The 12565-nt window shown below is 39.8% G+C and overlaps 1 protein-coding gene across 1 annotated transcript; it reads right to left on the bottom strand.

Annotated features, from left to right (window-relative positions):
• Positions 1-477: 477 nt before the first annotated feature.
• Positions 478-6171, bottom strand: hsp90ab1 (heat shock protein 90, alpha (cytosolic), class B member 1). The gene is made up of 12 exons (XM_053489566.1): positions 6044-6171; positions 4749-4892; positions 4183-4389; positions 3630-3789; positions 3352-3485; positions 2924-3241; positions 2559-2724; positions 2241-2431; positions 1789-1936; positions 1409-1677; positions 962-1295; positions 478-872 (listed from the first exon to the last, which is right to left on the bottom strand). The coding sequence occupies exons 2-12, from the start codon at positions 4890-4892 to the stop codon at positions 760-762; spliced, it is 2184 nt and encodes a 727-aa protein (XP_053345541.1). The 5' UTR covers positions 6044-6171; the 3' UTR covers positions 478-759.
• Positions 6172-12565: the final 6394 nt, after the last annotated feature.

Genomic DNA, 12565 nt, shown 5'->3' on the forward strand with positions numbered 1-12565 from the left:
TACTAAAAGTACAGGCAGCATAAAATTGAACATTGTGTACTTATAGTCTAAATGAACCCAGGTTGCAAAACTGTAGTAGATGGCCGTGTGCTATAGCATGGTTCCATCAAGTCAACCTTTCAGCAGGGCAACTTTAAACTCCGCCCACACCAAATCTTCAGGATGCAAATACCCAATAATCAGTACCCAATTTATTTTACTACAATCTCAAGTTCTCAAAATAGAAAACCGACCTTCAGGTCCCACACCATTTCTGTGGATAGGCTTTATCCCTTTTTAGTATCAATTTAGAACAAAATATGAGGCAGCTAGGCTAATTTTTGATTCAGCAAAATAGTTTAAGCAATGTCTAGAAGTAAATTGTAATTTGGTGCCAACATTTAAAACAGAAACAAGAACATTTAAAAAGGCTACAAACCTTATTCAGTTAATTCATAGGAAATCAGCTTTGTGTGTAAAGAAAACAAGAGTCTCAACTAATTATCACACCATTTAATTTCTGCAAAAAAAACACAAACACTGAACATACACCAGCCTGGACTCATCCAGAACACATTTTGCAGTCCACCCCTTAAATGTGTAGGGCAAGAGTAGACCAAGCTCAATGAAAACAGTATAACTTTATATAGCTGGAAGAACCATTCAATTCCAATTTGTACAACAAAAATAAGAGGATTGGACCAAATTGCCACAATACAGGGCAAAGGGAATGCATTGGGAAAAAGTGAGGATGAACAGGTAATAGATGGCATAAATTGATTAATCAACTTCCTCCATGCGAGAGGCATCATCATCTCCTTCTAGTGGTGGGATTTCCTCTGGAGCAGGAGCAGAGCTTGGTTCATCTGAGGGTACATCGTCATCATCGATACCTGCATGGACAAATGAGAATTAAGCACAACAATGACACTGGTGTATTGAGAGTTTAATCCATCTGATCAAGCAGAGCATGGCATCTTACCAAGTCCCAGTTTGATCATTCTGTAGATACGGTTGGAATGTGTCTGGGGGTCATCCAGGGAGAAGCCTGAGGAGAGCAGTGCAGTCTCGAACAGCAGGATCACCAGATCCTTTACAGCCTTGTCGTTCTTATCAGCCTCAGCCTTTTGCCTCAGCATCTCCATGATGGGATGATCAGGATTGATCTCCAAGTGCTTCTTAGCCATCATGTAACCCATGGTGGAGTTGTCCCTCAGAGCCTGAGCCTTCATGATGCGCTCCATGTTGGCGGTCCAGCCGTATGTGCTTGTCACAATGCAGCAAGGTGAAGACACCAGTCTGTTTGACACTGTAACCTGTGGAGATTAACGCATGCAAGTAAATTACCCAGTCATTCTCTACACAACTTATCCTGTACTGTAGACTTCATCTTTGTGGTTCTACAAGCAGTTCAAGTCGTCTTGTTTACCTTTTCAACCTTCTTATCCAGAATCTCCTTCATGAGCTTGCAGAGGCTCTCAAACTTGGCCTTGTCTTCCTCCATCTTTTTCTTCTCTACCTCATCCTCAGGCAGCTCAAGCCCCTCCTTGGTGACAGAGACCAGAGTCTTGCCCTCAAATTCTTTCAGCTGCTGCACACAGTACTCATCAATAGGCTCCACCATGTAGAGGACCTCAAAGCCACGCTTATGGACACGCTCAACAAAGGCAGAGTGAGCTACCTGGTCCTTGCTCTCACCTGGGGAGAGAAACAGGTTTCTTAGATGCCTCCACATGCTAAGTAAAATGCTAAATTACATATACCCAAGGAAGGAAAAAAAGAAAAGAAAGAAAACCCTTCAAGACATACCAGTGATGTAGTAAATGGATTTCTGGTTGTCCTTCATGCGGCCGAGGTACTCTGACAGTGAGGTCATTTCGTCCCCTGACTGTGAGCTATGGTAGCGCAATAGCTCTGAGAGCTTTTTGCGGTTCTGGGAGTCTTCATGGATACCCAGCTTTAAAAAAAAAAAAAAAAAAAAAGGTTAATCACTTGTTTCCTAATCTGATATTTAGCCACTAAACAATATATGTTTAATTGCTAGACTTGGTACAATTAAAACACCACAGCTAAAGATAGCCATACACAAGGGGGAACTATACAACATCACAGCTTACAGAAGCTGCATAACTGCAAAAAATATCCATATTAAAACCACTAGGAGTGCAAGAAAGTCAGGAAAAAAAAATAATTACTGTGCAGTGAACAGCTTGAAGTACAGCGATAAACCTTTATGATTGAGCATTAGGTCTTGTTCTTACTTTGATGTTCTTGGAAAAGGCTTCGTAGAACTTCTTGTAATTGTCCTTGTCCTCAGAAAGCTCAGCAAACAGTTCCAGGCATTTCTTCACAATGTTCTTGCGAATCACCTTCAGAATTTTGCTCTGCTGCAGCATTTCTCTGGAGATGTTCAGGGGAAGATCCTCAGAGTCGACCACACCACGGACGAAGTCTGAGGTAAATAAATACATAAATATCTACTGCACTAATACAAACTGAAATTTGCACATTGGGCCTTATGTAAACTACTTCTGTGCATCCAATTTAACAAGAGAAAAAGCTTAAGATTCAAAACTTACTCAGGTACTCTGGGATGAGCTCCTCACAGCTGTCCATAATGAAAACCCTCCTTACATACAGCTTGATGTTATTCTTCTTTTTCTTGTTCTCAAAAAGGTCAAAAGGTGCACGCCGGGGGATGAAGAGCAGGGCTCTGAATTCCAGCTGTCCCTCAACAGAGAAGTGCTATGGCAAAGGAGTTTTAGAACAGGACTAGGGTTAGAACAAGACAAGGGCTTTACCCAAAATACAAATCATTATGGAGTAGTCATGCTACACAATCACATTATTCAACTTACTTCAATGGCTAAACAAGACTTTTCATTTAACTTCTTGCTACTCACGGACATTCCTACTACATGGGTTTAGATTTTCATCTTAATACCTTAACAGCAAGATGATCCTCCCAGTCATTGGTCAGGCTCTTGTAGAACTCTCCATACTCCTCATTGGTGATGTCATCAGGGTTCCTGGTCCAGATGGGCTTGGTCTTATTCAGCTCCTCCTGGTCAATGTACTTCTCCTTGATTTTCTTCTTTTTCTTCTTGTCCTTATCCTTGGACGAGTCCTCATCATCATCAGAGCCTACATCCTCAATTTTGGGCTTGTCCTCTCCCTCTTCCTCCTCCTCTTTTTCTTCCTTCTCTTCTTTTTCATCTTCTGCCTCATCATCGCTGATCTCCTTGTCACGCTCCTTCTCCACCTACACAGATTTCAGAATGATCAAGAACTTGTATTACTTTATGCAAATCACTAATAAGACCATGGTCACCGATCAATGCCTCAACTAGAATGAACATAAACGTAACTTACAAAGAGTGTGATGGGGTATCCAATGAACTGAGAGTGCTTCTTGACCACCTCCTTCACTCGCTTCTCCTCAATGTATTCTGTCTGATCCTCCTTCAGATGAAGGACGACCTTGGTTCCACGGCCAATGGGTTCACCTGGAAGCAAACTCAAACCATCACTAACTTGTACAAATATGAATCACATTGACCAATTCAAAACATTTAACATGCTGAGCATTAATAATTTACACAATGCACAGTCATCCAACTAGTCTTGTACATGCACCAAAATCAACCTACCATGGTCAACCCTGACTGTGAAAGAGCCACCAGCTGAGGACTCCCAGGCATACTGCTCGTCGTCATTGTTCTTAGTGATGACGACCACCTTCTCAGCCACCAGGTAGGCAGAGTAGAAGCCTACACCAAACTGCCCAATCATGGAGATATCTGCACCAGCCTGAGGGGAACCATGCATAGATCATTAACTATGGTTATCCAAATGCATAAACTCCCTGACTTGGCAACTACTTTGTTCAGATTGAGCATTAGGTCCCACTGCATTATAAAATTCATCATCTCCATTTCAAGTTTATGCTGCAATAGTCTGCCAAGTACATGAAAATTTAAACAAAAAAAATTACATTATTGATCTGAAGGAAAATTGTCATTTTAAAAGTGATACAAATTGTGAGTATAACCATGTACCGGGTCAAATCAGAAACCCATTTACAAAAACCAAACGTTACAGCATCTGTCAGGGTGTGGTCCTAAATGACCATTTAGATTCCTTGCTACTCACTTCTCATTTATTTATAATGAGACCTTCCTGATGCTTTTAAATATACTGTACCTGTAGAGCCTCCATGAAGGCCTTGGTTCCTGACTTTGCAATGGTTCCCAGGTTGTTGATGAGATCAGCCTTGGTCATGCCAATTCCAGTGTCAATAATGGTCAGTGTGCGTTCATGCTTGTTGGGAATGATGTCAATCTTTAGGTCCTTTCCACTGTCCAGTTTAGATGGATCAGTCAGACTTTCATATCTGATTTTGTCAAGGGCCTACAAAGGAAAAAAAAAAAAATTATAAATAAAATTATTTTACATGCAGAAATGTACGGATGCAAGATTTGAAAAGGGTAAAACATTATACTTAAAATAAGCTTAGTTATGCTCACACAAATTACATTTGAGATTTAAATAAGTCCCTCCCCCCTTTTTTAGGCCTTAGTCGGACTTCCAAGCTTACCTGCTGCACAACTGGTAAAACCGGACTGAAGTATTCGGTTGATCAATTTTAACAGTTACATTAATCATTGCAGTTAATTGCAAACGGTTTCCCCAAGTATGTGACTTGATATTTTGTCTAAACTATATTAAAAGTAAATCCCTCTCCTTTGCCCTTTACTATGAACACTTACATCAGAGGCATTGGAAATCAGCTCCCTGAGGAAGATCTCCTTGTTGGAGTAAAAAGTGTTAATGATGAGGGACATCAGCTGAGCAATCTCTGCCTGAAAGGCAAAGGTCTCAGCCTCCTCTTCTTGGCGCATTTCTTCAGGCATCTAAGAGAAAGAAATGGACGGATAAATGAATAAACAACTTCCATCTTGTACACAACATTCAATAACTATACAACTACAACACAATTCTTTATATAAAGACATTTTATTCCGGTCAGAGCTCATTTAAATCCTCATTCTAGCGTGAAACTAGAAATTAATTTCACTCCAATTTTAGATTTGTTTATGACAGAACCAGAAAAGCTTCAAAAAAAGCTAATAATGTAACTGAAATCATTATCGACGAGCGCAAAAGGAATTAAGCTTCTAAAAAAAACTCCTAGATGAAGTTAAATGATCAACTTAGTATTTATTGTCGAAGCAGATCCTGCGCGTTCACGGTTTAACATGGCCGAACTTCCGGCTTCACAAAGGGCACGGCCACGTGCTTCATGAAAGCACACGAGCCAGTGGCGCACGTGAACGAGATTTACCAAAGAGTAATAATTGGCCTTAAAAAATAACGTTTTATATGTTTTTATTTTAACGGTTTAAACATTTACTTAAGTAAAGCAAATCAGCGTTATAAGGTTTTAAACAAGCAGGTTATATTAGCGCTATTTAAAACCGAACGTCACATTAGAGACGCATTACCGAATCACAAGAGGAAGGCCCATGTTATAACGCACTACGGAGTGCATAAGCGCCATTCTCCTCTATAACAAAGTAGTGCACTTGGACAGGACGCAGCGCGCCATTTGGGACGGAGCCGAGTAATACGCCGCAAGCTAAGCGCACAACAGTGCTAACATTCCCTATTGTTGGAACTCAAATCGCTTCTGCTTTCTTAGATCTAAAGAAACAATAGGTTTACAGTCTTTTAAGCCAAATACACCTTATACAGTAATACGGGTCCTTATCTAAAACATCACCACTGCACCTGCTCAGCCCTGCCCGGCATCGATCAGAGATAACTAACGTTATATAACCATGTGATTAACTAACTAAATTAACTACCCATCCCGATGAAACATCTTTCAGTCAAGTTAAAGTAAAGTAAGCGAAAGGCATGGCTATATCCGATTCAGCCACTCGTATTAACCACAACCTTTTTTTACCGTCTGAATTAAATCTCACAGCTTCTTATCACAAATCTAACTATTATCTTTATCAACTTTGATTACATTAAAGAAATCATCGAAAAGATATTGTACCTTCACTTTCGTTTCGTTGGCTTCTCTTGAATATAATGCAACCAAACACTTTCCAATCTCCTCCACACTCTGATGCAGGAGAGTAAAAGCAGGACGGGAAGGGTTTTCTCCAGTCTATAGTTTATATATGTCAGAGTGTCGTATCACTCCGCGGGACCGCTGCAGTAGAACAGCCTTGGTTTCTACCTAAATTGCGTACTAATTTCAATATAGTGTACTACATAGTGAACACTATACAGTGTAGACAGACCTACGCAGTGACGACGCACTATCTAGGGAGCTAATGCGCGATTCTGGACTTGATCATAAGCCGGATTCAGTTGTCATGGTAAACCGTGCAGCGCTTCACTTAAACGCCTAAAAGGCAGCTAGACATAGAATAAAACATATAACTTAATATAAATACGTTAATAAAAAGCAAAAAAACACGTATAAGCCATATAAAGGAACTGCAATTAAATTTTGACGTGACGTTTGTTTCAAGAACATTATGTGTTGTCTCTTTGTAAACAAAAAAATATAACACCACATTCATTGGATTACGATTATTAGTATTATTGTTTTATACGTTCAGTGTTTGAACCGGTATAATTATATATGTTGTATTAGCAAGTATTGATTCTTGCTGCTCGCTTAAGTATCAAGGACGAATGACAAATTTTAAATATAAAACATTACATTTAAATTCTGTAAGATTATTATCTTTTTGGTATATTCTTTAAATAAATATAAATAAGATGTTATTGTGCACTGGTTCGGAAAACAAACAAAAGAAACCACAAACTGCAGAATGTTATTTTCTATCGGAAGGATATCGCAGCTTTCAAACGGCTGTGCTTCGTTTCTTTCTAGCACTTTCCACTGAAAACCCGCCCTACTCTGACGTTAAACGTCTGTCAAACGCAGGGCGCGAGTAAACACTTCCGGTATAACGACTGTTAATGTCGTTCCCGCCGGGCGTAGGGGAAAGGAGGACGGAAGACATGACGCATTGGAATCTTGAAACAAAAATCAAAATGTACAAAAATAATAACTACATAACTTTAAAAAAACATATTATTTAGATTCTGAGAAAAGTTTCTTTACAAATGCCGAATACTTCACATAAAATCATAACATTCTTTTCTTTTTTAGTAAAAAAAAAAATATATATATATATTTCTCCTAATTTATTTCATCATCCGTTATCACTGTCTTTTGGTTATTGTCTTGCCAGTCCACTTAGACACAATTTATTTTCAACATTATAGAACAATATTTGATTTCTCTCTCCAAAACTGGCATCAGTGGTTCAGTGGTAGGTTTCTCTCCTGTCATGTGGAAGGCCTGGGTTCAATTCCCACCCAAACCCCAACCACTGCATTGCTGGTCCAAAGACTGGATAAAATGAAGGGGGTTGTGTTGGGAGAGAAACATTTAATGTTAGTTTTAAGGAAGACTGGACATGAAAGTCAGCTTTAAAGACACAGGCTAAGGAGAGAGTGGCAGTGATGCAACCTACAGAACTCCAACTAGATGCTGAGTGGTAGTGAGAGGGAAAAAATTCGAGAGGAGTGTGTGGAAGTACCGGATAAAGCAGACGAGGAGTTAAAGACACATAACAGTTCAAGACAAGATCAGGGAAGGATGTGTTGGACATTTTAAAGAAGACTGGTCTGAAAAATCGGCTTTACCAGTCGAGGAAGATGAGGGAGAATGAGAGGTAAAGTTGGTGGTAAATTAACTGACCTTCTGGATTCTAACTGCTGTAATGGATGGTACGCTGTGGCAACCCCTTAATAGGAGCAGCAACAAATAGATTTTTTATCCACGAAATTACATCTGTGGCATTAGGTAAGTAAGTAACAAAAACAGTCAGTTATTATTTTAAGACATGACGGTCAGCTGTTCTGGAATAGTTCTTGCAAGAACAGTATTGTAAAAGGCATTTTCAAAACCCATCAAGCACAATGATGAAACTGGCTCTCATGAAGACCATCCCAGGAAAGCAAGACCAAAACTTACCTCTGCTGCAAAGAAGTTGTTTTTTAGTGTTATCAGCCTTAGAAATCACCAGAGCACCTCGGATTAGAATGAAAAATAATAATATATATTATTACCTCACAGTATGACATATGGTTGATGATGATGCTGCCTACTGATAAGGAACGCCTGTGACATGCTTGTGACATGCCTGTGACACACATCGCCCAGAAACACCAGTGCAGGCCTAGGTTCTATTCCCACCCAATGTCCAAGCCCTAGTGCTGGATGCAGTGCTTGTCCCAAAACGGGATGGTTGTGTCAGGTAGGGCATCCGGCGTAAAAACCGGTCCGTGTAGATCGGATGGTCTTCAGCGGCGACCCCTCGACAGGAGCAGATGAAAGAGGGTGTGTCCAAACTTTTGATTGGTCACACTTGAAGGCAAATTAACATAGCATATTCAATTTACTGGTATGCTTTAGGCATTAAAAATAAAATTGGAGAATGGTATGGAGGGAAAAGAGGACATATGAAACTTTGTAAAGTCTAGCTCAAGCTCGGGTTCGATTGGAATCCCTGAAGTCAGACACCAAGACATTCTTTTCACATGTAATGTGTGTTCTTTTAGTTTTCCACATGTGCTCCATTGACAAAAAATGACAACTTGATTTATTTTCACATGTTAATTATACACATTTCATGTTATCTCCATTTTTTCTTCCAAATTGCTTGTAGGTGTAAATTTTCATGTACCACTTTCATGGTTTATTCTTCCACCTTAAAGTGGAATGCCCCAACACATGCATCAGAGGATGAAATATCCTGTACACAGCCTGAGTTTATGTGCAAAAAAAATAAAAAATACCCCTAATTGAAACCTTTTTTTTCCATTTATTGTACTTGTATGTAAATCTCTTGCTTTCATAATATATATATATATATTTTTCCTATATTTTACTTTTCAATTATTGATTTTATTTTAACAGAGCAATTTCAGTTTTTTTATTTTATTATATCAGACACCTAAAGTGATTGTGTTTTTGCCAAATTTTATTGAAATGAAAATGCACTATGTACATACAACATATGCATGTGTTTCTTATACATACTGTGCGTGTGTCACAGGTGTTCCTCAATAAAGTAACAGAAGGCATCATCATCATCATCATCAACCTTTATGCCATACTATGAGGTAATAATATAATCTTTATTAGATTACTGAATAATTTGATTACAGTTCCTCGTTAAGTGGTCTGAGCCGCAGGTAAACCTCTAGAGTGCAATAAATAACCCCTCACGGCCCACCACCTGCAGTATCTATGGCTCACTAGGGGACTGAAAGGTAAGAAGCAGTTCAAAAGATGGTCAAGCCAAGGTGGAGATAGAAGCTCATTTCACCAAGGAGTAGCCCTTGATTCGTTCATGTTCCTGTTTTGGCATGTCATCCCATATGATTTGTGATGGTGAATCACTGTATTAGTTTACACTACTTACACCTGGTGCACCTTACACCTAAGACAAGGATTATTTAGGTCAACAGCAAAATCATTAAACAACAAGTACGTACTGTAGAATAAGGTCATCAGCAGCAAATGTTTTACTAAGTTAACAAATTAATTGCACAGATGACAAACTTTTGAAAGCAACAAATAAGGATGTGTAGATATTGCTGAAACTGAGCAAAAATATAAAAAAGTGAAAAACAACTGTGGATATTTATTTAATGACAGAATATAAAGAAAGACATGACTTAACTCAAATTATATACTTACACTCACCTAAAGGATTATTAGGAAAACCTGTGCAATTTTTCATTAATGCAATTATCTAATCAATCAATCACATGGAAGTTGCTTTAATGCATTTAGGGTGTGGTCCTGGTCAAGACAATCTCCTGAACTCCAAACTGAATGTTAGGATGGGTAAGAAAGGTGATTTAAGCAATTTTGAGCGTGACATGGTTGTTGGTGCCGGACGGGCAGGTCTGAATATTTCACAATCTGCTCAGTTACTGGGATTTTCACGCACAGCCATTTCTAGGGTTTACAAAGAATGGTGTGAAAAGGGAAAAACATCCAGTATGCGGCAGTCCTGTGGGCGAAAATGCCTTGTTAATGCTAGAGGTCAGAGGAGAATGTGCCGACTGATTCAAGCTGATAGAAGAGCAACTTTGACTAAAATAACCACTCATTACAACTGAGGTATGCAGCAAAGCATTTGTGAAGCCACAACACGCACAACCTTGAGGCGGATGGGCTACAAGACCTGAAGACCCCACCGGGTACCACTCATCTCCACTACAAATAAGAAAAAAAAGGCTACAATTTGCACTAGCTCACCAAAATTGGACTGTTAAAGACTGGAAAAATGTTGCCTGGTCTGATGAGTCTCGATTTCTGTTGAGACATTCAAATGGTACAGTCAGAATTTGGTGTAAACAGAATGAGAACATCCCTTGTTACACTGTGCAGGCTGGTGGTGGTGGTGTAATGGTGTGGGGGATGTTTTCTTTGGCACACTTTAGGCCCCTTAGTGCTATTGGGCATCGTTTAAATGCTACGGGCTACCTGAGCATTGTTTTTGACCATGTCCATCCCTTTATGACGACCATGTACCCATCCTCTGATGGCTACTTCCAGCAGGATAATGCACCATGTCACAAAGCTCGAATCATTTGGTTTCTTGAACATGACAATGAGTTTACTGTACTAAAATTGCCCCCACAGTCACCAGATCTCAACCCAATAGAGCATCTTTGGGATGTGGTGGAACAGGAGCTTCGTGCCCTGGATGTGCATCCCACAAAAGTCCATCAACTGCAAGATGCTATCCCATCAATATTGGCCAACATTTCTAAAGAATGCTGTCAGCACCTTGTTAAATCAATACCACATAGAATTAAGGAAGTTCTGAAGGCAAAAGGGGGTCAAACACCGTATTAGTATGGTGTCGCTAATAATCCTTTAGGTGAGTGTATATATTATTATATTATACCACTACTAAGAACATAGGTGGCATGGAAGCCACATCAACCTCCCAGCCACTGGATGCAATGGCAGTCCCAAGCCCTTCCTTCTGATCATGGAAGGAAGCATTTATTGTTGTTTTTGAGGAAGGCTGAAGTGGAAAATAGGCTTTAAAAGACAGGGTGAGTGAGTGAAAACAGGGAGGCTAAGGAGAAAGAGAGAGAGAGAGAGATCCAAAGGTGGCAGTGATGCAACCTACAGAACTCCGACTAGATGCTGAGTGGTACTGAAAGGGAAACGTGTCAAAATAGTGTGTAAGTACCGTGTGTAAGTAAAGCACATGTGGCCTTGCTTGATTTTGATTCCAGCCTTGGGTATGTGTGCGTGGAGTTCGCATGTTCTTTCTAAACGTGGTGGATTTGCTAGGGGTACTCCGGTTTCCTCCCACCGTCAAAGAACTTGCCACAGCAGAGTATGCTAATTGGTGTTCCAAATGGAATGCTCTTACCTTTGATAGCAGATTAAAAGGGAAATGGTTACTAATGGTTAGCTAAATCGTGCCTACAACAAACCTTCCTCTTTCCAGAAATTTTATAGGATAGTATAATGGGATTTTTTTGTCAATCACATCACAGGGGTATCCATTGGTGGCTCAGTGGTAGGTTTTTCACCTGCCTTGGAAGCCATGGGTTCAATTCCTAGCCAGTGGCCAAACCCCAAGCCACTGGATACAATAGCAGTCCTAAGCCCTTCCTTCTGATCATGGAAGGAAGCATTTAATGTTGTTTTTGAGGAAGGCTGGAATGGAAAATAGGCTTTAAAGGACAGGGTGAGTGAGTGAGGACAGGGAAGCTAAGGAGAAAGAGAGAGAGTAAGAGAGAGAGAGAGATCCAAAGGTGGCAGTGATGCAACCATCAGAACTCCGACTAGATGCTGTGTGGTACTGAAAGGGAAACGTGTCAAAAAAAAGAGTGTGTGTAAGTACCGTGCATAAGTAAAGCACATGAGTCCATAACATATAACAAGGTTAGACAAGATAAGGGAAGAAAGTGTTACTTTTTTTTTTAAGATAGCCTGGTCTGGTAAATCAGCTTCAAGTGGCCTGGAAGAAAAGACACTGAGACCCACAGTTGAAGGCAATGTAATGTATTGGACTCCAACAGCCATTGAACAACAATGAAGAAGAAGAAGGAGAATTTGATGGGGATGCAGTGCCAGTCCCAAGCATGGGTAAAATGGGCGGGTTGTGTCAGGAAGGACATCTGGCGTAAAACCTGTGCTAAGTTGTTGTGTAGATCGATGGGAGCAGCCGTAAGACTAACAACAACATTTGTCAACCCAGTACATTATTTATCATGACTACACTGACAATGATCCTTTATTTGTAGGTTAATTTAAAACTGATTATGTCCACCTTGTTCCAATGATTTGTATCAAAGCAGACACCAAACATATTCTAGTTTCTCGAGAGAAATTTTGTAAATTAAAAATAATTACAAAAATATACCCAGTGTAATGGACTACATTTGAAATAACAACGCATCCTCCGCGCCATGTGTTTCTTTTAGGCCTTTTAATTTGTTGAGAATTTTC

Source organism: Clarias gariepinus, chromosome 27 (genome assembly GCF_024256425.1).
Source record: "Clarias gariepinus isolate MV-2021 ecotype Netherlands chromosome 27, CGAR_prim_01v2, whole genome shotgun sequence".
In the NCBI taxonomy this organism is placed as follows: domain Eukaryota; kingdom Metazoa; phylum Chordata; class Actinopteri; order Siluriformes; family Clariidae; genus Clarias; species Clarias gariepinus.